The following is a 27,248-nucleotide window of genomic DNA, read 5'->3' as shown; positions in this document are numbered from 1 at the left end:
CTACAAGGAAGTACTATAAAAAGGCATTAAATGGATTCTGTAATCAGAAATGCTTTTATTTGTGTTATGGTTCTTGTGTACCTTTTGAAGAGTATTGCAAAGGAGCATCACAGCTGAAAGAACTGAAAGATTGTGAATGTCACCCTGGGCAATTCCATTGTTGGGATGCAAATGCTTCACTTGTTGCTGGGGCCACTGGAGTATCAACAGCCACACCTGCTTCCTGTGTGACTTCCACAGCTAGAGGAGCAGAACTGGTCCCTGCCCCTAAGACATCCTAATGTGCTATAATTAAATCAACAGCACCTTGGTTAGGCTTTTGCTTTTTGATACTTTCTGGGCCTGGTCTGGCCTGCCAACTAGCACTTACTATTTAAAGCAGGGATAGACAACCTGTTGCCCTCTTAACATTGTTGGACTACAGTTATCATCATCCCTGACGGTTGCTTGATGGGACTGATGGGAATTGGAGTTAAACAGCATCTGGAGAGCATTACTTTGGCTACCTCACTTTGGCTGCCCCTGCCAAAAACAAACAAGCAAACAAACAAAGACCTACAATATAATCATTCCACTTGAGAGAAGTTCTAAACATTCAACTTGCCATATAGCATAACAATGCTATAAAAAGAAAAAGGAAAAAAGGAAAATAAAGAGATCATTGAAAGGGTGTAGTGGTTAAGAGCGGTAGTCTCGTAATCTGGGGAACCGGGTTCGCGTCTCCGCTCCTCCACATGCAGCTGCTGGGTGACCTTGGGCCAGTCACACTTCTTTGAAGTCTCTCAGCCCCACTCACCTCACAGAGTGTTTGTTGTGGGGGAGGAAGGGAAAGGAGAATGTTAGCCGCTTTGAGACTCCTTAAAGGGAGTGAAAGGCGGGATATCAAATCCAAACTCTTCTTCTTCTTCTTCCTGCTTTGAGTTAGGTTTGAGAAGCATATGCAGAGAGAGGGGGCACATTTTATAAGACAAATGGTTGCTTAGGTTACTATGTTCCATCCACCTGAAGCCACCATATTGCATTACAGACTATTTGCATATTACAGACACATCGCAAACATTGCACAAAGGAGGCATGTGTTGGTTGACTAATTGGTACTAAAGTTGATGGAGCTATTCCAAGAAAAAGCAAGTGCTTCATTTCTGTATTATATTTTCATGCCACCCTTTCGCTCAGTGGTTCACAGTGTTATATGTATCACCCCCAATCCACCTCCATTTTATTTTATCAACAGTCCAGGGTAGTAATATAGGCTGAGATATAATGACAGTCTCAAGGTTGCCCTGTGCTTTGTATGTTACTTCAACCAAGGTCCAACATTGTACTGTGTTCTTTAAGAATACAGCACAATGGCAACTAACCACATACTTTATTTTAAATCTTAAATATGTTTACTCAGGTGTCAGCTCCAGTCCGCTGAAATAGATTTCCTTGTGATAATGTTTAGGTTTACAGCTCTTGTTGTAAAACAATAGGATTAGCACTCTGATGCTAAATATTAGTGGCAGAGCATCTGCCTGTGACATTGGTATAACATTACTGTAACATTGCAGGAGCAGCATGTGCTTAGAAATAGTTGAGAGGGTGTCACTACCAATGTGTCCAGCCTAGAAAGCATATGTCTATGGGATGAAATACTCTTTCCTGATGGCAGAGGATTGCAGGCCAAGGAGTCAACTACCCACCCAAAATTACCTTCTTCCAAGTCTCATACTGCAGGTGCTGGTTTTGACCATTAAAGCCCTAAATGGCTTTGGACCAGGATATCTTAGAAACTGTAGATATCCTGCCATATGAACCTACCTATCATGTTCATGCCTCTTCAGAGGCCCTTCTTCACTGCACCTGCAAAGTGTTCGCTAGAACTGCCAAGGGGCAGTAGAGGCCATTCCTAAATTCAGGACATAATCCTGACAGGCTCTCTGCTAGTAAAAAGAAATACTCTCAGTCTTTCTCTTTCTCAAACATAGATACACTTAGCCATTGCTCAATAACAGTAATCAAAGGAAAAAGCACCCAGAATGCCAAAATATTGCATCTCACTTCCTTTTGGTGGGCGAAATGTAAAGTACAAGTTGTAGCAAATGAAAGCTGAAAGAAATGTAATTTACCAAGAAATAATTCTGACAACAGTTCTTTTCTGTTTTTCCTTTATAGGTGCCTCTTACACCATTTCTCTTGTGAAGGCTATTCAGTAGTGGAGACCTTTTTTAATCGAACACTCCACAAATTATTATCTCTGGACTCCCAGCTGACATCCTGCTGGAGGCTACAGCTACTAAGCCAACTGGAACTGTGCCCACTCTCTCTTGTCAAGGTTTTTTATTTTTTATTTTCCTCACACAGGGAGAAGAAGAAAAAATGAAGTTTGGCAAGGTGGAGTTCTGCCATTTTTTGCAGATAATAGCTCTTTTCCTCTGTCTTTCTGGGATGAGTCAAACAGAACTCCCTAGATCCAGGTCAAAGCCCTATTTCCAATCTGGGAGATCACGAACCAAACGCAGCTGGGTGTGGAATCAGTTCTTCGTGCTGGAGGAATACATGGGAAATGATCCCCTCTATGTAGGAAAGGTAGGAGATCTGATCAAATGTCCTACGGCAGAGATACTTGTCTGTCAGAAGCCACTAAAATTGTGATCATGAATTATTGTAGAATAAGTTGTGGTAAAGAGACATCTACTTGGAAGTAAGATTCATTTATTTCAGAAGACTTGGGCCTTATGCTACAAATCCCTCAAGTGTGATTCTTGTTTGTTGCTACCTTTCCATTTTCACTCACACTGGTAGACCTGTGTAAAATCTTCAGCCCCATTGGTACCTCTGGCACTACTGTTAGTATCCATGACAGTGACACTGAACCTTTTGTGAAATATGCTCGGCCCCTTGGCCAGTGGGATCAGGAAAGCAATTGCAAGGGTTTGTGGGCCTTAATGGAAAATAAATGTGTTTGGCTTGAGCAGAAACTGTCTCAAAAGGTCTTATGTTTCCCAAAGTGCCACTTTCAAAGCCTGACTTGGAAGATAAAATTTACCTCTGGGGTTCTATACTAATCTGCCTCTAAGCTTTCTGAAGCCTCCCCTTGGGAGGAATTGAACCACAGTTAAACTGTGGAATTCACTTCCAGATGATGTGGTGATGACCACCAATTTAGATGACTTTAAAGGGGGATGTACAGTGCAATCATATACAGAGGTGTCACTGAATTAATGTTGAATTAAGGATCCCAGTCTTAAACAATGTAATATGAAAGAATCAGAGAAGAAAAACATCAGAAGTTAGATTTCTTAGTACATAATATATAGATTCAGTTTTGTAATAAGATTTCTTTATTTCCAGAAATGAGGCTGTTTAGATAATTAAGATTCCCTAAAGCAGGAGGTTACTTATATTAATGGAGGATAGAGTTACTAGACACAATGGCTGTATGATTCCTCCAGGATAAGAAGCAGTACTAGTGGTTAGGGAAGAACAATGAGGCAGACCCTTCTTATGGGCTTCCCGGATGCATCTAGTTAGCTCTTGAGGGAGCCAGGATACTGGACTAAATAGGCAGGCTTCTTCTTATGTTCTTATATTTAGGGAATAACAGATTGTTTAAATGGCTGTTTTACAGCTATTAGATTTTCAAGCATTTGCCTTTTCTTATGGAATTGACCTTTTTGGATAGCACTTTAAGGAACATCACTGGATAAAGTAATAGATGCAAAGACCAGAGTTGCATCCTCATGTCTTTCCCCCATGCTGTGCAATTGAATAACATCATTTAATTTGTTTGCTTTGAACTGAATATTGGTAAGAATTCTTCTGAGGAAATGAGCTTGGTATTTCAGTAGCTTCCAATTAATTGCTTCACATCACATTTGCTCAGCACCACTTTCTCCCCGCCCCCATGGATTTGTGATGTTGTCCACAAACCTCTTGCTATTTCTGGGATACTTGTTCCATTTCCACAGTTCACACATTACCTGAGGATCCATTTAGTTCTCCCATACCAAACCATAACATAAGAAAGCTTTCTCCAATGTTCAGCCCTCCAGATGTTGAACCCATCATCCTTGACCATTGGCCATGTTGGCTAGTGCAGGTGGGGGTTGAAGTCCATCAGCATTTGAGGGAGCACCATGTTGGGGAAGGCAAACATAATGCATGAGCTGAGCTCTCCATGAATGCACACACACAACTTCTTGGCAGCCTTAGTTGTTCCTGCAATCACAGTAGCTAAAAAAAAAGGTGGAACTGTGGCAGGTATACTGCATTATGAACCAGCTTTTAGCTTGAGTAGGGAATGAAGCATTTAATTGCTGAGCTCATTTGGCTGATTGCACATACATTGGCAATATTTAGGAAGGGGTAGGTGACTTGGAAGCAGACGAGCTGCAAATGTTTGTTGTTATTGTAGAGCATGCTGGGTGAAAATGGATTACTTTGTGCTTTTTTGTTTTTCAGTGGGGATTGTTTGGCATACAAATAATAGCGAATGGCACTCTCGGATTCTGTGCATGTGTGTCTGAAGCTGAAGGAGAAGGAGAAATATCACACACTGTTATATTATTTGAGAAATACTGTAATTAAAGTCTGTATGGAAATCCATGTACACAGGCAGGCAGAGCTAAAGATGTGCATGCAACCATATTATGGGAATTTCCATATTTTGTTTGACTGCTTAACCATGCAACCCTAATGTTCTTTAATTTATTTGCTTTGGACAGAATACTGATAAGAATTCTCCTGAAGCAATGAGCTCGGCATTTCAATAGCTCCCAGTTTCCACCAGAATTTCTAAAGTAAAACTTGGAACCTAAAATGGACAGATTACCTTCTTACCTGCCTCCCTTTGAATCCAAAGTTCCCATATTCAGATCAGTGGCAGGGTAATAAGTCAGTTCACAATGGTGTGATGTGCCCAAGCTGCAAATATCAGATTCACTTCCAGATCTGGATTATATAGCTATCATATGCTTGGGTAGCTCTGTCGTTCATGGGTTTGAGCCCCATGTTGGGCAAAATATTCTGGCATCACAGGAGGTTGGGCTAGAGGAGCCTTGTGGTCCCTTTCAACCCTACAATTCTATTATATAATCTGTCAGTAAATATAAGTCCAGAATGCTGGGCTTGGTCCAAATAGAAAGGCCATTCTTATGTTCAGCACCTTGCTTAGCAAAGTTTTAATAGTGGTGAAGGACGTAGAATAATCTCTGCACATTGATTATGCTTGTGCTAACTTCAGCTGCCCAAACTGGTTTTTGGAGTCCAGCAACTGTGAAATCCTATCTTTGCACATAGGGTAGTTCCAGATACCTAGGATTTTGTTAGTTCTCCCTCCTGATCAAAATGTAGTGTTCCATCCAAAGCATTATCATAATGAAACACATGTGGCAAGCACTGTTTCTCTTTACTTTGGTTTTAAGCATCTTTTCTTCCCAAGGTAATCAGCGCCAGGCAGAGTTCTCATCAAGACAGCAGTTCAGATACTTATTCCCCCCGCTGCCCCTGCCACACCTTTCACAGCTCTAAAGTGCTTCCAGGCCTCTGACAATACACTGTGCTCTAGGCCATCACTTTCTCTGTAAGGCTTATGGTGTGCCTTTTCCAAAGACTTTGATTGTGATTGAATATACTATCCCTGATTTGCTGTCATATCTCTGTTCTGTAGTCCTTTAGTGACAGACTGACAAAAGACAGTGGGGAAGAAATAGGAGAGATATGGAGATGAAGTTTGGATAGCATGTGTGTGCATGTGTATAGACTCCCCCTTCCCCCAAAAAACTGCAAGTCTCTATTTATTTGATCAAGGGAAACTGATAAAAATAGCATTTCAAATGACTGATCATTATTAAGTGCAACTGATTGTTAAGTGCAAGTGATTAAAATTGCCTATAATGAGATGATTATAGATGAAAACAAACAGCTATTCCCTGGTCTTCTTATTACGAATCTATCTCTCTAACTAGAAGAAAGGATTCATCTTTAAAAAAGAAACCCTTTTCCCCATCCCCAGATACACAGAGTCTCTATTACTGGTTTGCAGATCACTGACAGGTGCATCCTAACAAGATGTTTCTGATGAGATCGTACAAGGAGCCCAGGAAGGAGTTGTGTTGTACAAGATCCCATTGTGGTTATTGTTAGAACACCGCTGACTCCACCACGTTTTGAAGAAATGCCTCTTTAAAAGAATACCATTTATGTAGCCAGATTGAGATATACTTTACGAAGAAGGACTTCAGCTGTCAGTAGTGAATGAAAGTCAGAACTAAAAAAATCACTGGGTGAAATCAGAATTAAAGCACCAGGCCTATTATAATTATTATTATTAGTTACTGGCCCATCACCCTAAGGTCCCAGGGCAGCTTACAGCATTGACACATGATAGTAAAAACAGTTTTAAACAACTTACAATCACCAAAATTAAAGTGGGTCCCTAATACATCCTCAGGTGTCAAAAGCCAGGGTAAAGAGGCGCGTCTTCAGCTTTTGCTGGAAGCTGTATAATGAAGATGCAAGACACATCTCTGTGGGGTGGGAGTCTCACAACTTACAGGCTGCCACAGAAAATGCCCTCTCTTGGGCTGCCACCCCCTAAACCTCAGGGCAGAGGAACTACCAAAGGGCCGTGCTGTCAATCTCAGCACCCATGAGGATCAATACAGGAGGTTCTGGTTGTTCAGATATTTGGGGCCTGTATTGCATAGGATCTTAAATACTATTGTGAGCACTAATGTGACATGAACTGGCAACCAGTTGCAGCTGTTTTAAACCAGGTGTTATGTCCAGGGGACATGGGGGGGGGGGAATCTGGCTGCTGCATTTTGGAACAGTTGACATTTTTGAGTTGTCTTCAAAGGCAACCTCATGTAGAGTACATTGCATTATTCTAAACTGCAAGTTACCATAGCATGGAGTACAGTGGCCATGTCATCTCTGTCTAAAAGAACTGTCGCTGGTGAACCAACCAGAGCTGAAAAAGGCACTGCTAGCCACTGAGGTCACCTGGGCCTCTAGCAACAAAGATGGATGCTGAAGCACCCCCAGATTATGAACCTGCTCTTTCAGCGGGCATACAACCCCATACAAAACCAATATCCAGTGGACCAATATCCAGGATTCAGGAACTATTCACCCATAGTTTCTTGCTATTGCCAGGAATGAAAATCAGTTTATGGGTCATCATCCAGCTCACCACTGAGTCTAGGCATTGGTGCAATGTTTGCATGGTCTCAACTGAATCATATCAGTTGCAGAAAAGTAGAGGAGATTATTGACAACACAAATCTCCTAATAACTGATCTCAATGGCTTCATGTGGGTGTTAAACAGCACTGGGAAGAAGATGGTACTCTGTAGCATCCCTCAGCTAGGGAGCCAAAAGATAATCATCCAATGTTATATTCTGAAACCAACCCCATAGGTAGGATTGGAGCCACTGTAAAACAGAGCTTCCAATACTCACCCTTCTAAGCCTGCTCAGAAGGATACCTTGATGAAGCCACTGAGAGATCAAGTAAAAATAACTGGGTCATACTCCCCCTATTCTTCTTCTGATAAAGAGTCCACAATCATTTTAAAAGTAATGTGGTTATATGATATGGGTTTTGTTTTTTTCCCCGTTTTTCAAAATTGAGGATATGCACTTCTGCCCTGGGATCACTTGGTGGTGAAGATGGGAATTCTAAATCTCACTTATCAATAAGGAATACATCCTAGTCGGAAGTGGTGGTGGAGGTATCTAAGTACAGTGGTACCTCGGTTTAAGAACAGCCCTGTTTACGAACTCTTCAGTTTACGAACTCTGCAAAACTGGAAGTAGTGTCCCGGCTTGTGAACATCAGTCTAAGAACGGAATCAAAACAGTGGAAGGGCACCAGTGGTGGGAGGCCTCATTAGGGAAAGCACACCTCAGTTTAATAATGGTTTTTGGTTTAAGAACGGACTTCCGGAACAGATTAAGTTTGTAGACCGAGGTACCACTGTATGTAGGAGAGAACAGGAGTGGGCATCTCTACTGTTTGCAGAAAATAAGTGGATATGCAAAGGAGTGTTGAAGGGGAGCACACAGTGTGCCAAAAGTCTAAAGGATAGTTTTGAACCAGAAGTTCAAAGGTTTTGTGAGGTGTTGTATAGAGATGGGGAAGAAATTCAATTTTGTTTGCATTTTAATGGGAAGCTATCTAATTTGCGCTTCTCAAAACTAGCAAGCTATCTTTCTATATTTGTGCTTTTATGAATTTTGTGATGCAGTTCTCAAGCTGAAACAGTGTGTACAAAAATGCATGCATTAGTGAAAGCAATGTACAAAATTTTTCACGAGTTTTTCAACAAAATTTGCAAGTTGCTGCAGGAATATAGAGAACAGAATTTAAGATAGGAAAAGTTAGAAACAGAGAGAACGAAAATGGACAGATTGGTGCATACCGAGCTGTGCATGTGAATTTTACATAATCTTTTAAACTAACAAGCTGGTACCTTTAGTTGTATTATATTTATTTTAAAGAATGATTTACCTTAAGCAGAACAGCAATAACCTGCTTCATCATTCTGTTTTGCTAGAAAAAGATGTATTAATTAATAAATCAACAACATATTTAGATGAAAAATTACAAAGCTTAGTTGACTTTCACCATTTTTTATACTCGTGTATCAAGCAGTAATGTACTAATGTGTCTCTAATGATATTGATTTGATTGGCCTTCATATCAGTTGTGTGTTGGAGGACTTTCATTTTTCCATTTTTCATACATGGGGTTGAAGATGAGAGGTAAAGCCCTAAAGCAACTTTGCTTTTGCTGCAGTGAGATATAACATTCTCTGATAGGAAATCCAGTATACTTTCTGCTGATTCATAGGAGATTTTAGCTGAGGGTTTTATTCCACTGAGCAAGAAAAAAGTATGACAGAGCTCCAATTGCTAGTTTGCTTCTCTCTCCCTCTTTTTTTTCATTTTTAAAAAATATTTATTAATTTTAAAAAATACAACTGCAAAATATCAAGATGAACAAATCAATAAAAGAAAGCAAAATCATAACTGTGGCTGAGTAAGGAATAGAAGTGGTTTACATCATCGTCCATCTCCGATATTAAGAAATAAATGTCTTCTTACTGGGTGATTGTTAGCATTCACTTCAATAAACTCATATCATTTTATATATAATCAGTTTGGTGTCTGCATCCCTCTCCCCACAAACCCCTGTTTTTCCACGAACTTTTCCATTGTGGGTGAAACCTCTTTCTGTTAAGATTCTTTATCATTAATATTTAGTTTGCTCTGATAAAAGGATGGATAAATGAAAGCACTAAGACTCTGACCCCAATTATTTATGGGTTTTCTTGTATTGGAGTTGTTTTTTTAAATAAAAAAATGCAAACCAGTACAAATAACCCACCTGTCTTGCATTCTAATTATAATATTAAAGACCCAGGGTGCGCTTTTACATAGAATCAGATGCTATTGCTATAAACATTCAGTTAAATGTATTCATAATTTTTGCTCACATAGAAAACATCTGTTTTGCCTAGAAAGCTTAACTTTTTTTCCAGGTGGGAAAAAGCAGCAGACACTACTACTTGCTTAATGTAACAGTTGTTTAATCTTTATTTTGTACTATCTTTAGGGTTTGGGACTACTCAGTGTACCCATGGAAAAGACATTTGATTTACTTCTGAGAACAATACTGGTGGAATTTGTTGCACGCCAAGGCCCTGGCACACCCCTAACGATAATAAAAACACATTGACACAGAATTTCAGTTTAACCATTAATGGGCAAAATTTAGGCCAAAACTTTATTGATTACAGAAATGTGAGTGGTATTGGCTTAAAAAGGTAAAGGTACCCCTGACCATTAGGTCCAGTCGTGGATGACTCTGAGGTTGCGGTGCTCATCTCGCTTTACTGGCCGAGGGAGCCAGCGTACAGCTTCCGGGTCATGTGGCCAGCAAGACAAAGCCACTTCTGGCGAACCAGAGCAGCGCACGGAAACACCGTTTACCTTCTCGCTGGAGTGGTACCTGTTTATTTACTTGCTCTTTGACATGCTTTAAAACTGCTAGGTTGGCAGGAGCAGGGACCGAGCAATGGGAGCTCACCCCGTCGTGGGGATTCGAACCGCTGACCTTCTGATCGGCAAGCCCTAGGCTCTGTGGTTTAAACCACAATGCCACACGCATCCCTCTGGGATTGGCTTCAGCATTGGCAATAACTATATCTGACTCCTGCCCACCTTGCAGGAAGTCTAGAAGGGTAAACCACCAAAAGAGGGAGCTGCATCGATAGCCATCAACTGGCGCTCACCCTGGGGTTCCCGCTGGGTCCTGGCATGGCCCAGGCCCCCAAGTGGACTTTGGACGAAATCCAGACCTGTGCATTCCTTTACCGGAATACTCTTGTACCTGGAGGGGCAGGTGATGGTTGCACCTCCCCTCCCCCACAACTCACTAAGCCAATGCCTAACTGCCCAAGCTTACAAAGTTGTGACGATTGCTAAGAGGTAGGTGAAAACCAAATGGCCAGTGCCACTCTCTGAATGGCCAGCAGGCCGTTGTGTGATCATGGGACCACTGTGTGCTCGGGCTCATCCCCCACCCCCTCCATGGATGGGGGGATGGAGTGCCTTGGGCCTACACGCAACGTGGACCCTCAATTAGGAGGATCTGATTTCTAAAAAGTCCATGGCCGATTCAGTAGAAGGTATTCTGAGCAGCCACTCAGTGTCGCTTTAATAAAGCTGCAGTTCTGTCGATCTGCTGTTTAGCTGGGAGTGGGAAGCTGCCAAGACAAAATCCTATTGCAACCTCATCATGGCCACTTCACGCAAGATGCTTCCTTCTGCAACTGAATTGGTTGTGACTATCTTTAGCTGTCCATGTATGAAGACAAGGTGGTACATGATTCATGTGATTGTTAGTACTATCAGCACCACAGCCTTAAAAACAAAACAAAACAAAAACACGTTCCTAGGAAACACCACAGATTGTTGGTATGGAGTCAACTTGAGCTCATTTTGAGATTGGTTGATGTGTCAGTTTTCCCGGTGAGGAAAGAAGGATGAATTTGGGATCCTTTGAATCTGTAGAGGACTTGCACCCACTTTTTGTGTTCCAGCATTGGTGTGCTGTACACTAAAGTGTGTGTTTGTGTGTGTGTTTGTGTGTATGAGCATGCTTGCCTCTCCTTTTCCCCATTGCCCTCCAATAAGTGACAGCAACAGTCTGAAGCTGGGAGTTTGCTTCTGTTCATTTTGCAGGGGTCTGCGCCATGACTTCACACAGCTGCCCTCCAACTTTCGGAGTATGAAAGTGGTGCTAGCATGCTGATTCCTTCACATGCCGCTGTCGTGTTAGTGTACACAGATGCCGGAAAGCCTGAAGAGGGTTATTGTCATGCTTGGGGATTTCATTACATGTTTGCGAGAACAAATAAAACCTATGACAAAATGGTTCAGTTCATCCTCACCTCCTTAGAGAAGTGCTTTTGCTCTGAGCTTCATCCAGCTTGGGACAGGAACCAGTTCAGGCTTCAGATGAAGAGGGGAATTTCAGGAGTGGGGAAACAATCCTTTTCTCTCTTCTCTCCCACATTCCCCTGCTGAGATACATAGTGCTAGATGGCTCAAGTTTGGTTCTAGCTGACAGTTATAATACTTGTGTGTTTCATAGCTATATAGTGCGGCTGGGAGGGGCTGATTCTGGAAATTCAGGATGGAAAATGTTTACCTTTTCCTTGCCTTCCTTCATCTCTGTATAGTTAAGGAAGACTTTTTTTGACTGCATGATATGCACCCCCAAACCTAGTCCTTTCTCCTCATGAATACTTTAGCATAAGTTCTTAGGAGCTTGAGTAGTCTAGTTTCCTCTAAGCACCCCTGCTAAACGCTCACCTTCTTCCTCCCCTCTTACTGACACCTCGGTTTTTCAGGCATATCCAAGTAGCTGACCAGTCTTTACTACACAGGGTTTGGGGGGTTTTTAATAATTTTTCTTCTAAAAACACATATATACCTAGGGAGTCCCATAACTATGCAAGAACTATGCATTATTTTTGGATCGCTCCATTTTGCTTCCAAACTGATTGGCACTCAACCACCCAAGTCTGTTATTAGAGGGAATGATAGAAATTAATATGCTTTTTGTTGTAGTATCAGTCTAAGGATGTTTCAAGTGAGTTCACACATCTGGAACTTGTAATTAAAGTGCAATTATAAAAATGTATGTCATGTGAGGAGAAAGACTGATACACCCCCCCGAGAGGTAATTGTATTGATAGTCTATAGCATATGATGTATGAGGATATCTTCAGTGTTATTATATTACATGAAGCATTTTCATATATATCTGGTATGTCTGGTAGTTTTACAAATGTATACCATACTTTAATGGAATGACATTCTCTCTGATTCCATACCATGTTTTATATATTATTTTTTTCCTTTGAATGAATTGGTGCACCTTTTTCGATAGACATTGTGATGAAGCCTTTGCAATATAGACAGAAAGTTGAATCCACCTAAGTCATGTTTAGAGTAAACCACGTGAAATCAATGGACATCATGAACTTAGGTCCATTGATTTTAGTGGGCCTACTGTGATATGATTTTGTTGGACCCATAATGTGTTACTTGAGTTGAGGGTTTAGTTGGCTTTGTACAAGTGACATTTTCACAGCCACAGGGCTTGGTTTGTAATCCAAAAACTGGTATGCTGACATTGGAGAAAGCTTTCGTGCACAATAAGTGCTTTGTTTCTTGTTTTCCCACTGCCAAAGATCCAAGCTGTTCTTCGGTTTTAAAAGAAGTATCATTTGGCAGTGAAAAATGCTACACTGTTATTTAAAAAAACAAATTGATTTGTCTGTACACATGATTGTTTTCTGAATACACAGATCACTTTTTAGATGGCTTCTGTAGCATGGCAATCTGAATTAATGTCATTGCAGTACTGACCTTACTGAACTGTAAGGAAATGAGTGCTAATGGCTATAAGCATTTTGTGCATTTAAAATGAGTTATGTATGCTTAAATGTAGGGATGCTTAGGATACACTTAATAGTAATTAGACATTAATGAAATACAATGTGGAGTGAGTAGGTTATTATTCTATTCTCATCCTATACAAAGTCTCACTGACTTCAGTAGGTCTTACCGTAGTTTATGTATTTTGGATAAGAGTGTAAGATTAGTACGTTTACTGCTTCTGTGTATTACCAGTATAGGTCTCTGGTGAATGGGCTCAGTACTAAAATAGTTATTTACATAAATACACGGAGATAGAGTGTGTGTATGTGTGTGTGTACACACATACATCAAGTTTACCAACAGAACTGCTGAAAATTTCACTAGGAAACACCACCATCTTCTAATACACATATCTTAACCAGATAATATTGTGGGCTCCTTTCTGAATTCCAGGAACAGGTCCGCACTTTAAAGCGCTGTGTCTAAGCACTTTTTCCCACTGGCACTTTCCCAGTGATAATCTACACTTTACTGCTGCAAACTGGAGCAAATGTCAATCCACAGAAAACCCAGTTTGCCATCTTTTCCAATTTACAGTAATGTTAAAGAAGGGATTTCATAGAGAAAGTGCTGGGGCCAAAAAGAGCCCTTGGAACACGATGCTTTAAACCATGGATCTGTGCCTAGAAAGTGTGGGATGAAAGTTAATTGTGATTGACTCCTTTATCACAATTGTGCCTGACTAGTGAGAAAACAGTAGAAAAAGTGGAAAGTGATCTTAACTAAATAGCATGCTGCTGTCCTTCATTAACTATTAATGCTTCCAATTCAGAGGATTTCAATAGGATGCAGTACAACTTAACTAGTTGGATTGGCCTCTGACCGTAGCTTTTATGTGCATTTTCCTAAATCTTTTTTTTTTTAACCAAATGGGATATCAAAATAGAGCCATATGTCATGGCAAGAAGCGCTAATGGGCTTCAGAATGCGATTCATGTCTCTGGAAAATTATACAATGATTAACAGAAGGAGGTTGGGGTAAGTATCACAGCTGGATCATTAAGATGAGAAGTATAAAGTTTGTAATTAAAAAAAAAAGGATGAAGAGCAGCATTAAAAAATATTGTGTTCTGTCACCTGCGAGGTGTTCTTCAGTATGACAGAATATATTTGCAGTGAATTTATTGAGAGCCATCAAGCAGAAGAACAAGTTAAAAAAATATTGTGGTTTCTCATTGCATAGTCACTTGAAAACCTTGGAACACCAGTCTCTTTGGAGAATTTTGAACACAATTCTTTTCCTTTTGAGATCTATGGGATAGATCTGTCTAAATTGACTGCAGCATGGCTCACAGATCATAAGGACGAAATCTAGCCCTCGTTATAATATGAGTCCTTGTATACACTATTTTAGCTGACTTATTGGGAAAAATAAAGAGATTTACATAGGGCCAACATTGTGATGAGGACGAAACCCGCCTGTTATGCATGACACTAAGTGACATTGCTTCCACTCACAGGGAGTAACCTGAGAATCGTTTAAAATGTTCATAATCTATAGTGGAATTTATATTAGCTTCAACTTCTCTGGAAAACAAAAAGTACAAATAGGATAATTCAGATATTTGCATTTTTTTTTTTTTGAGATTACCAGAATTTTTATGCCACTTTTCAAAGTGGTATACATACGCTTCAGGTTACATACGCTTCAGGCTACAGACTCTGCTAACCCAGAAATATTGCCTCGGGTTAAGAACTTTGCTTCAGGATAAGAGCAGAAATTGGGCTCCTGCGGCGCGGCTGCAGCGGGAGGCCCCATTAGCTAAAGTGGTGCTTCAGGTTAAGAACAGTTTCAGGTTAAGAACGGACCTCCAGAATGAATTAAGTACTTAACCCGAGGTACCACTGTAGTTCACGGTTCATGTTGCATTTTATCCCCACAACAGCAATGAAAGGTGTCATAAACTAAACTTAATCTTCAGCGCCCTTTGCATTTAGGATAATAATAATAATAATAATAATAATAATAATAATAATAATAATAATAATAATTTATTTATATCCCGCCCTCCCCAGCCGAAGCCGGGCTCAGGGCGGCTAACAACAATAAAATAATGCAACATTATCAGAAGTTGTTTCAGAGGTGAGGATAAAATGTGTCCAGTGAGCTTTGTTAGCCTTTTATGAACTTTTAAAATGACACATTAATGCCACTACTGTATACACTAATTATGACTTATACAGCTTATTTATTTTGTGTGACAGTCAAGTTAAATCACTTGTGTTTAACGATAGAATTTGCTTATGTTAGCCATCTTGGGTCAGTAGCTGTTAAGGCCTATCTTCCTTTTTCTCTTGTGCCACACCCTCCTGTGGCCCACTGATTGCAGCGGGTATTGCAGTGGGACTCTGTGCTCAGCTACAGTTGCGACCCACGGAATTAAAAGGCACTGAGATTGCAATACTACAACCTGAGAACAAATTGATAAAGAATGAATTCGATTTTGTTCCAAGCCTTGAGAAGGTTCTGGGAGCCCAGTTTTTGGTTACTGGCAGCAGCTTTCTAGGGTCTCATAATATTTTCCATCACTTGAAATCTGATATTTTTAATTGAATATGACAGATAATGAGCCTGAATCTTTTGTATGTAAGGCTATACTCCATTGCTATGCTTTCACCCCTCCCCTTACAACCAACTTGGGTTCTTGCAAGTTGGACCTTGAATGGTCCTCACTATTCCTTTTTCTCCAAGGGTGATAAAAGGAAAGGTTTAAGAAACTATATCCTTGCACTGCCACCCTTTTTTCTCTTTCCTCGTAACTCAGAGCAGTAGGTGTAATAATTCCGTTTACTGAATTTTTGTTGCTGGTTATGATACATGATGATTGAAAACAAATAACTTTTTTACAAGACTGGCTGGAATTGGGGAGACTGTCACAAAGAGCTGTGTCATAAAATCTGTACTTATAAGCTGCATGCCTTTGGTGTGAATACAAATTAATAGAAGCGGAGATAATTTATTTTACTAGATCAACTAAGTGGAAATGCCAATCCCCACAAAAAGTAAACTTGAAGTTTCACACACTTTTTAGTTTAAAATGGAGGCTATGCTTATGTTTCCAGTTTGTGCAGAGCAAAAGTTTATGGATACAAGACCTCTTGCACCTAGACAACATTCAAGTCAGGCTATTATACATGGAAAATGCTGTACCAGTGCATTGCTTTAGGCTGTGCAAAGCATTATCCAGGAGTTGTGTTGACATGGTGGAACGGGATGTGTAAATGAATTGCAGTAATAAACATAACCATATCTGTGTCGTCAGAAACGTGTACAAGTGCAAGATACTGCAATCAATTTAATGCAGAGCACCTGATCTATACATAACCCCCCCCCCCATAAGATGCTGTGGTAATCTGTTGGGGTTCAGTAATGGACTGGATGAGGGCTAAAGAAGCTCACCCACATCAAGATGGAGATGCTGTTGGTGGTGCTTCATATAAGAACAGATATTGAATTCAACCTGCTCTGAATGGGGCAATTCTCTTCATGCACAACACAGCTTGGGATACTAGTAGAGTCAGTATTATCAGTTGAAGGCGAACTGGCTTCCATTGTGCAAAGCTATTTTCACCAGTAAGGCTGGTGTGCCAAATGTGAACTATTGTTGGTAGAGAAAGGCTGACTGTGGCTATTCATACTTGGTTAACTACAGTAGAGTGGAGAAACTTTACTTCAGAATACTCATTTATGCCCAAGTGCTTTTATTTAGGGCATTTAGCTCTCTTAACACCAGCAAGACTAATTAGGATGAAATCCTCTGCATATTGACCTGAAAGTAAGCTCTGTTTATCTTGGCGGAACTTACTTCCAAGTAACTGTGGCTAGGATTGGACTGCATGCTGACTTAAATTCAAGTGCTTAAGCAGAAGATTGGGGATGGGGCTAATGGGGCAATAGTCGTCCTGGCAAAGCCCATTGATCGTCCACCCCCCACTGGACCAAAATGCAGCAATAGACAGCGCACTGCCCTTTAGAGATAAATTGGATGAGCAGGTTGCAAAATTAAAGCAGCTGTTCTAAAGAAAGTGAAATACCAAAGTTAGGAAGCTTTCTGCATAAAAATGATGCACATTTAAAGTGAGCTACAATTAGTAACAGAAGGCCAATCAGTGAGATGGTGGTGCTTTAGAAATGGAGAGAGATGAGATGTCATGAGATAGAAAGCTTTAACATGGGTCCATGAAAGGGGGTGACGGAAGACCTGCAAACCTACCATATGCTTTGTGCTTATAATGATTACATTACGATCACATTGCCCACATGGGTAGAAGCGATAGATAGTTCTGCCAGGATGAGACATGCAAATTGGATCAATTAGGATTGGAGAGTGCTTAGACAATCTAGGGGAAATGTTTACATGCTGTGTCAAGTGAAACTTCAGAATGATCAGTCATCAGCATTGGGTGTAAGTGATGCTAGCTTTGGCTCTAATCTATACAAATAGCAGAAGCTTTGAGGGAAATTCAGGTTGAAGAAAGATTGTGGTGTTTTTTTAATTTTAAAAATTGCTTTAGAAGCTATAATGACAGCTCCCTTTAGGAGATGGCTGATGATGTACACTGTCCAAAAGTATGGCAGGTACATTAGCAGGAGTCATTTTAACGAAGACAGATTTGGTATAGGTAGGAGAGAAAGGGAAGAGTCTGATTCAGTTTGCAGTTAATGGAATAACTAATGTAAATAGCTGGTTCGCTTACTGTCATCATGATCACAATCCTTCAATTAGATGAGAAAGTCGGCCTCTGGGTGTAGGTGGAGCTCACTGTGCTTAACCAGAGTTCATTTCATTTGGAGGGGAAGACAGGGGGGGTGGAGGGAATAGAGAGCAGAGCTCTAATTTTAATCAATGGTTGGAAGCCTTTGTGTGTGAAAATGATGTATCTTCCATCAAATAAGTTGAGCTTGTGTTATAGTGGCTAATCAAGGAAGACTGTGTGCAAATCTTCTTGGTGGCGCATAGACTATATAATGCTACAAATGTTCCGGCAGACACTGAGCTGTTTCAGGATTTGCTCAGACTGCACAATTTGAATCTTAATGAAGATTCAGCAAACCCACAGGACCAAAATATAACAGCACAAGTCATTTCTGTAATTTCTCACCATTGGGTCGTTAATGGAACATAAATCCACTTTAACACTAGCAATTAACAGTCATGGCTAACTTACAAGAAACGCCAAGAGTAGGGCATAGCAAGATTCAAATTCATGCCATTTTTACTGATCTAGGAGAGAAGAGCTAATGCACCGCTGTCTCGATTCTAATCCATTAATGTCTTCATTTGCAGTTTAAACGCCACAAGGTGCTTTGTTAAGCGAATAAATTTCACTTATGTGTGTGGGAGTGTGAGGAGATTATGTTTATTTAGTGCTATGCATATTCAGCGGAATAATAGGATTTTTAAAATGCAGTAGAGAAATGTTTCAAAATGTGTATCGGTGTGTGGTTTACACTGAAGTCAAGGCATTTGCTGATTCTTATTTTCCCGGGTTCTCCACTTAAAATTCTACAGTGTTTCTCCCCCCACCCACCCACCCAACCCATAATTTCATGTGGAAGGTCAGGGGCTTAGCCACAACCTCCCCACCTTCCTCTTCAAGAGTTGAACATTTAGTCTTGCTCATGCTCACGGTACCTGGAAAGGCCTAGTAACAAAGTAATAAAATAGCTAAGAAAATTATTAAATATTGTACAAATTATACAAAACATTTTTACTTGGAAGGACTTAATTTTAAATGAACTAAACCAGGTAAGAGTTACAGCACACATTGGAATGAAAGTAAACTGTGGGTTGGGATCCAGAAGAGGCATATAGAGTGCTACACCAGCAGGCATTGGCATATTGTTACAGTTGGCATCTAGTATGCAGGCACCATGTGTTATATATAGTTCCACTAACTTAATCCAGGCAAAACAGAACTCCTTTTGGCAGGTTGGCAATATGACTCGGGACTGGATTTACAGCCAGTTCTGGGAAGGTTTGCAGTCTCACTGAAAGAGCAGGAGTTTAGTTTGGGGGTATTCAACTGGTCCTCCTGTTTGTTGTGCAGGTGCCAATGCGGCAGCTAGACTGGTGACTGGAAGTGGCCACTGAGACCATATAACACTGGTCCTGAAAAACTTACATTGGTTCCCAGTATATTTCCAGGCACAATTCAAAGTGTTGGTGCTGACCTTTAAAGCCCTAAATGTCCTCGGCCCAGTATACCTAAAGGAGCATCTCCACCCCCATTGCTCAGCCTGGACACCGAGGGCCTTCTGGCACCGAGGGCCTTCTGGCGGTTTCCTCATTGCGAGAAGTGAAACTACAGGGAACCAGGCAGAGGGTCTTCTCAGTAGTGGCGCCCACCCTGTGAAATGCCGTCCCATCAGATGTCAAAGGAATAAACAACTATCTGATTTTTAGAAGACATCTGAAGGCAGCCCTGTTTAGGGAAGTTTTTAATGTTTGATGTTTTATTGTGTTTTTAATATTCTGTTGGGAGCTGCCCAGAGTGGCTGGGGAAATCCAGCCAGTTGGGCAGGGTATAAATAATACCTTTTATTTTATTTTATTTTGGTAGCTAAGGGTGCACGTTTTGACCCTTCCTGACAAAGCCAGACCTTCCAATGGCCATTACTGCTTGAGTGACCTCCCAAATTAGACTACTGTAACAAGCTCTATATGGAACTGCCCTTGAAAAGTGCTTGGGGACTTTAATTATGCTGCACACTGATTCTGATAGGAGCTAGGTAATCAGATTTTATCATGTTGATTCTACATAATTTGCACTGGCTGAAAATTACTATCAGGGATAAATTTAAACTGTGGGTGTTAACCTGGGTACCTTTGGAACCGCATATCATTTGTACTCCACTCATCATCTGCCGCCCTCAAACTTGGTACATGAGACTGATGTCTACTGGGGTTAGGACCTTTTCAGTTGTGGCACCTACTTTTTGGAATGCCTTGCTGAGCAAGTTCTGTTAAGCCCCATTGCTGTATTGCCTCAGGAAATTGGTGAATATCTGGCTTAAAAAAAGTTACAGAAATTGTGTAATCTTTGCTGGCTCAGTTCAATTATTTTTGTGCTTCTGTGATTTGTTAAACATGTTGGACAAGGATAATGTATTAATTTAAATGCGTATTGGGGTTTTAAAGGATTATGTCTTTTATTCTGTTTTTATTACTTTTTGTTATCTCCTGTTGGGGAAATAGTTGGCATAGAAAATTTAAAAATAATATAAAGAATCCTAATGAAGGGCAAGGGCTTAGAAACTGATCTGAAGACATACTCGACTTCTACTTTGTTGTAGTTAAGCAAGGTTTGCCCTGACTTCAATAATGGAAGAAAAGTGGTAAATTAATATGAGAAAATTAGTAAATAAGTCTAATGTACAGGGAAAATTCAAGAAAGATGGTTGAATAAGGCTTCTCTGTTGCCTGATTATAGCAGTCAGCTGTTGCCACACACTGAACTGATAAAAGGTTTGTCAGATGTTTTATGGTGGCTGCTTTTTTACAGTGGTTTTGTGTAATGGGACTCCCATCCCATTCAATACGCAGGGGCTGGCCGAAATCAAAACAAAAGAGGAGATGCACACAGAGCCAGGACGGTGTGCATACTATAAGCTTGTCATGAAACTGTTGCAGAACCTGGTATTACTGGATTCAGCATCATGCACCCCCCAAAAAAGGAAAGGTCCCAACAAGTCTTAGAGGTGGAGGAAAAGGTCTTCTGGGTGGTGAAGTGGAAGAACATGAATGAGTGACATGTACAGCTCCATGTCATTCATTGTGGCTAACAAATGACAAATTAATTTTGCAAAATAAGTAGAGGTATGCAAATGTGCCTGGTTTCTGAGTTCTTTTGTGTGCAGTATTTTGATTTTATTATTTAGCCAGTACATACAAAAATTTGCATCTGCACCACAAAAACTTTGCAAAGGCTTTCCATCCCACAAATATGTAGACCTGGGAGTTTTAAGCTACATGATTTTTCTCACATCCAACCCGCCCATGGTAAGTGCTTAAGTATCCACAAAAGTACCAGTGCCACAGGTTGGGAACGAGAGCTGTAATAGAATAGTTGTTGTTGTTATTATTATTAATTAGCAATTAACCTGCACATTCCTCCTCCACTTTTCTCCACACTCTTGCTCATTACAACACTCAGAGCCTTGCATGCACTCTCACCCTCCCATCCATTTGAGCATCTTCTTAAGGACCCATTCACCACACTGAATTGTGAGTGAAGTGTGTGTTTAAGGATCATTTCTGAGAAGAGATGCTTTTATTAAATGTGTGTCTTGTATGGCATAGATGTGAACAACCTCACTCCCAGTATAGCAAGCAATGAATTTGCTGCTAAGGAAAAGGGGGTTAGGAGGGGAGAAGGCTATAGTCTATTAATTTAAAAAGGGTCTATGGAGTACTTAAAACACTCCTGCACACACACACACACACACACACACACACACACACACAAATGCAAAAGTATGACCCAATCATGGAAGTAGAAAGGAGCTGGAATGGAAGAAGGTAAAGCTCTGAATTGTTCTTTGACAGCCTTCAAACATTCACCAAGCCTGAACTTTTGTCTATTATGTATGTGAGGTCGCTGATTGCAAGGGAACAGGCAAATAAATCTGGCATATAAAAAGTCCATCTAACTAGTCCATCTAACACTCATCATTGTGTACACTGAATGATAGCAGCTCTGCACAGTTTTGTGGGGTGGTCTTTGCCAACCCCATCTGGCGATGCCAGGGATTGAATGAACCTGGGACCTGTATGAATAACACCTGATCCATCACTGAGCTATATAGTCTTTCCTAAGTCCCACTGGTCTGTGACACAAAGCCGAGAAAGACACAAGTCAACCCTATCCTCTGCAGATTTATTTAGATGTAAGTCCCATAAATCATAGTGGTGGAGCCATGGAGCATCCCAGCACTAGCATCACTGCAGCTTGCCTGGCTGGGGCAGGGCAGTGGCAAGTTCAGGAGTAACAGCGGCAGCAGCAGAGGCAAGCTGATACTTCTGCCAGTAGGTAGGCTGTGGCGATGCAAGGTTGGCCCCATGGCTCTGTCCCATGACATTGGCCTCTACTGATGCTCCTAGTGGCCATAAATTCAGTGGAGCTTACTTTCATGCACATTGTAGATATGATTGCAGCCTTAAGTGTTTAGTTAAGGGCTGTTCTTTACACACACATACTTAGGAGTAAGTTGATTGAACTTTGTGGGATTTACTTCTGAGTAAGCATGTATTAAACTGAATTACAAGCAAGTCTCAGTGATATGAATTTGACTGAGGTAGCAATCCTAAACTCACTTACCTTGGTATAAGCCTCATTGAATTCAATGGAAATTACTTTTGAGTAAGTATAACACACATAAGAGTGTGTTATAAAGATGCAATCCCAAACCACTGAATTTAATGGCAGAACTCTCCTAGATTTTAATAAAACCTACAGCTTGTTGCTAAGCATGTTTATTCAGTAGTGACATTCATTGAGTTTAGTGAGACTTTCCTGTTCAAATTTAGGCAGCCATCACATTCTCTGCATTATACCCAATGCATTTTGATCAATATATTGTCCCCCGTAGTAATTATGTTTACCTGTCATTTTATGTCCAGATTTTTCTTTTCTACTAATCAGAACAAAATGGTTTGGTATAAAATAAATAAAACAAATATGCAAGTGCTGGAAGCAAAATAATTCATGGAAGTTAATTTTTGGAACTATATTAATAATTTCCCTAATTCACAGAATTCATTAGCATTATATAATTAGAGAAGTTAATTTCAGAGTCTGGTCATATTTAAGGAAGAATTTGAGAACCATCCCCTCTTCTAAAAAAAGAACAATGAGATTTTGGGGGGGAATTTGTTTCTTGACAGTAACTATAAGACTTAAAATAGATGATGTGATGAGTTCTGCCACAGTAGAATTATGCATCTTTATTACACATAATGGAAAGGTAGTTAATTATCAGCTATATTCAGAGAAAAATAATTTATTAATGATTTCCTTCTTATTAATAAGTTATCTTGCTCAACTGCATAGTTGATAAAATTCATGAAGTTGGACAGACTCTAATAAGTCGTTTTGGGTGGAAGTCCAAGGTCCCATTGAAGATGTCCCAGGGCCAAAGGACAGATTGGATCACCCAATGATGTCAAGAGACATAGGTCTGACATTAAGTTGGGCCTACCTCTCTGATGTCACTGGCTCTTTGAAAGTCCTGGCCCAACTGATATTGGAGCTCCAATGCCAGAAGTGGTGGGAAGTGGCTGGTTTCCTGTCACCCCAATGTTTATGTGGTTGTTGTCACCTTAGTCCAACTTTTGCAGAGCAACTGAAGCAGTTAAGACTGCAATCCTAAACATGCTTATATGAGAGTTAGCCTTCCTGAACACATTGTAGGTGGGGCTTACATCCAAGAGAAAAAGTATAGGATAGCGCTGTAAGACTCAGCATCCTAGACTGTAGTCTGTCCAGCCTTTTGTTTTAGCTCCCTAGGAATGAAGACATCCTGGTCATCAACTTGTTTTATTTAAGGCTACTTTAGGAAATACAGAAAAAGGACAGGGCAGGGCTGCCATGACTTGTGTCCTTCCATCAGGCTCAAACCCTGGATTGCAGACTCTGGATTCCTCCAGAGGATGGCTAGGGTTGGGAAAGGAAGGCTTGAACAGAGGGAAGCCCTTCCTTCATCTCATCTGGCCTCTAGTGTGGAGAGAGGACTTCCAGCTCCCTTTCCTCCTGGGGTGGGGGAGAGGGAGGGAGGGTGTAGAACAGGGTTTCCCAAACCTGAGTCTCCAGCTGTTTTTGGACTACAATTCCCATCATCCCTGACCATTGGTCCTGCTAGCTAGGGATGATGGGAGCTGTATTCCAAAAACAGCAAGTTTGGGAAACACTGGTGTAGAACCTCAGATTGGGTTGGCAGAATATGATTCAGGAGTGGCTGGGGGCAGTGGGCCTGGTGTTCTCTCCCAGGCACTCCCTCAGGAGAAGGGAACAGAAGCAGGCACCTAGACACAGCTTGCACCCTAGCTGCTTATTTCAGAAATCAAGACTCTCATGGGTACGTGCAGCACCTAGATGGGTAGGTATGGAATACTTGCTGCAACAACTTCTCCTGTGCTGTCCTGAACTTCTTGTAACTGACTCCAAACCCATGTACCTTGGACATGCTTCCTAGATTAGACCCATCCCAGCCAACTTTGTACTTTGTAAGAGCTTTGGGACTTGAAGCGCTGTTTTCCTGCTGCTGAGTCTTTACACTTAGTAAGGATCCTTTGCTTACTTACAAGTAAGAGCATCTGTTGCTGGCAAATCCTACCACCAGTGCTTTCCTCACACACTGTACTTGCAGGAGTGGTAGGGGGTTGCAGGAGCAGATACTGAAGAGGAAAGGGTTCCTGCAGTCTTGTACAGAAGGGAAAACTTTGCCTAACACATACTACACTTACTGAAATTCCCACTTCTACACAGCTATTAAAGGTACAGGAGGACTGTCTTCTTTTGAATCTCGCCACCCTATTACGAGGTGTGAAGTTAGTATCATCAGGTGTCTAGAATTTGCTCTGAGGGTGCCAGTTGCTGAACTTTAACAAGCTAAGCTCCTTATGCTGCCTATATGGTTTGAATGTTTTTCTCCCACTGACATTTTTTCTAAATCTGCCTATTATCCAGTAGTTTTCCTCTCTCTCATTCATCCCAGCATCTTTTCAAATCACCAATTCTTGTCTTCTGATTCACAAGTTGTTCCTGGCCAACCCTCCTCTGTTGAAGGTGGCACAGTTAGACATATTATCTCAGGGATGGGAGTCCTGCAGCTATGCAGATGTTACTGGACTTCAAATCAGCTAGGGCTGATGGGAGTTGGAGGTCCATAGCATTTGGATGGTCATAGCTTCTGCATCTCTGCTGCCTCTTTGGATCTCCTTTTGGGAGTAACTAGTTTGTTTCAACATTTATTTTTGGTTTATATTGAGTAGTTTAAAAGTAGCAAAGGGGTAACAGCTAGAGGACATGGAGTAATGAGTGGCCTTAATCATGTTTTGATTCAGCAGCTTTGCACATTTTATTTAAATATGGTTTGACTGTTTTTATAGAATTAAAGGTTAGAATGTGATTCTAATTTATTGCAGCTTTACTGTATCGTAAATCATTCATCATTAAAATGTGCCGATTATGCATGGCGTTGTAGTCCAGTGCTTTATGGGCTTCCTCAGAGTCAATTAGTCACAGTAATTACTTCAGATGCTTCACATTCACAGACTTTACCATTTTCACCCGTCCTATAAAGTTGATAGGTTTCTAGCAAATGTGCAACATTACATTACTAAAAGGTCATATGTGGTTTGTTTGTTTGTTTGTTTGTTTGTTTGTTTGTTTGCTTGCTTGCTTGCTTGCTTGCTTGACCACTGAGCAATTTTCAGTAAATGGATCTGTTTCCCCCTCATTCTCTTTTAAAAAATAGCCCCTGGAAACCTATTTCTCTGTATTAATGCATTTTGGAAACAGGTTCCTGTAAGAAAATCATTATGAACCAAATAGTGCTGCAAGCTATTTTGGATGGCTTTATGTTGCAATGGAATTATCCTACTAAACTATACACCAGTAATTTGAGAAAAGAAATTCATAGGCTATGTAATGCTAATAGTTCAATACCTACAGATGTTGGCATGCAGTATATATTAGTTACTTTGAAACAGTTTGAGGAACAAAGAATCTCATGCTGAAATTGGGGGAAATTGGGTAACATTATGCAGAGTATTCTATGACAAGCTGTAACATAATGCCACACTAATGGTTGCTAAGGTCAATAGAGATGTTTCTGTGCCTTATATTGCTGCCCCTATAGAGTCTCTTTATGATTTGTTTGCTCATTTAAATCCTAGCTTTATTATGGGCTACTTCACCAACAAAGAACAGTCAGTGCACCCTGTCAGCACCTCTGCAGGTGGTCTGAAGTATATGGGGAGTTCTTCAGCTCCTTATGCTTCCTCATTAATTTTGATGGAGATAGCATCTCTGCAAGTTCAAAAGTTCTACATGCAAAAGCTACACTTTCCACTGAAGTGAATGGAAAAGAATTGAGAAGGGATTCCAGATCACAACAAAGAAGAACTATAAGATTCATGGTTCCACCACCATGTCATAATTTTTAAACATTGCACCAATATCATTTATCCAGTGAGTAACACTGATAGTCCTGAATTTATATTCCAGCATTGCTATGGACCTGCTAAAGGACAGTGCATATGTTGTAACTACCACATGAAAGTTGCTATAAAAGTTCATGTGCAAGTGCAGATCAGGGGTATTGGAAACAGTTCCCACATAAGTTAGGAAAGAGATTGGTATTGGTGAATATAATTTCCGTAAGAGGAAAAGAGCAGTTGTGGGGTAGCCAAGAATAGTGAAGAAGAAAAGAAGATCACATTGTTGTCAGTAATCAGACATGATCCAGGAACAGTTCTGTAGAATTCCCAACCAATCAGCATCACATGCTAAAAAACTATCAGTGTCTTTGAGACACCTTGAATAAAAGAGAAAGGTGAAAACATCATTTGGTTAGCTGAGTAACTGAATGCCGTTTCCTGCATCTAAAAGATCTGAATTTTCAGTGTTGACAATTTGAAGAATCATCAGACTTAATATGGTTGAGCTCGCAGTTCATCTGGATCCTCATGGTCTGAGCTCCTTGCTGTTATTCATTTGGCCTGCATCTCTCTGTGAACATGATGGTGGTATCAACAATGGCATTTAAATCTACTATATAACCTGTTATAACTCTTGAGTGAACTCATCAGGATAAGTACGCCCCTCCCCTTGTGTGTTCGGTTAACACTGAATACCTGGAAAAACAGTCCGTAAGCTGGATCTCCCACAAAACAACTTTATTGTTGTGTAGAAAAAGCATTAATGGCAATATACACATGGCAGTCTCAAACTATTCTGCATTAATTGTTTTGTGTTATCATGTGTGTTCTTATTAAAACTTATTTCAGTACTGAAATGGTGAGTAATATTTGCAGTAGCTACTTGGATGGAATTGAACTTTGCAGAGCAATTTTAATGTTCAAATGAATTGAGAAATAAATGCAAGAGTTCATAGGTCAATTTGAACAAAAGGGATAAAGCAGCTAGTTCATTATTATTTGAAAATAATTTGCTTAGTTCAACTTGGAGCAGTGTGTGTGTGTGTGACTGTTGGGGGGGGGACTTGTAGCTGAAGAATT

General features: G+C 40.5%; 1 protein-coding gene across 4 annotated transcripts in view; it reads left to right on the top strand.

Moving 5' to 3' along the window:
- The window catches only part of CDH7 (cadherin 7), a 113,758-nt gene that overhangs the window by 9,173 nt on the left and 77,337 nt on the right, over positions 1–27,248 (top strand). For 3 of the 4 annotated variants that reach the window (XM_081205588.1, XM_081205590.1, XM_081205589.1), the window contains exon 2: positions 2,158–2,571. In XM_081205588.1, the coding sequence (XP_081061714.1) occupies positions 2,362–2,571 (210 nt within the window). In that variant the 5' untranslated portion in view covers positions 2,158–2,361. The remainder of the gene's footprint in view (positions 1–2,157; positions 2,572–27,248) is intronic. The other variant, XM_081205587.1, reaches the window with a different exon arrangement.

Source organism: Podarcis bocagei (genome assembly GCF_964188305.1).
Source record: "Podarcis bocagei genome assembly, chromosome: 8".
Classification (NCBI taxonomy): Eukaryota; Metazoa; Chordata; class Lepidosauria; order Squamata; family Lacertidae; genus Podarcis; species Podarcis bocagei.
The sequence above is the reverse complement of the archived record's forward strand: the minus strand, read 5'-3'. Positions and strand labels throughout refer to the sequence as shown.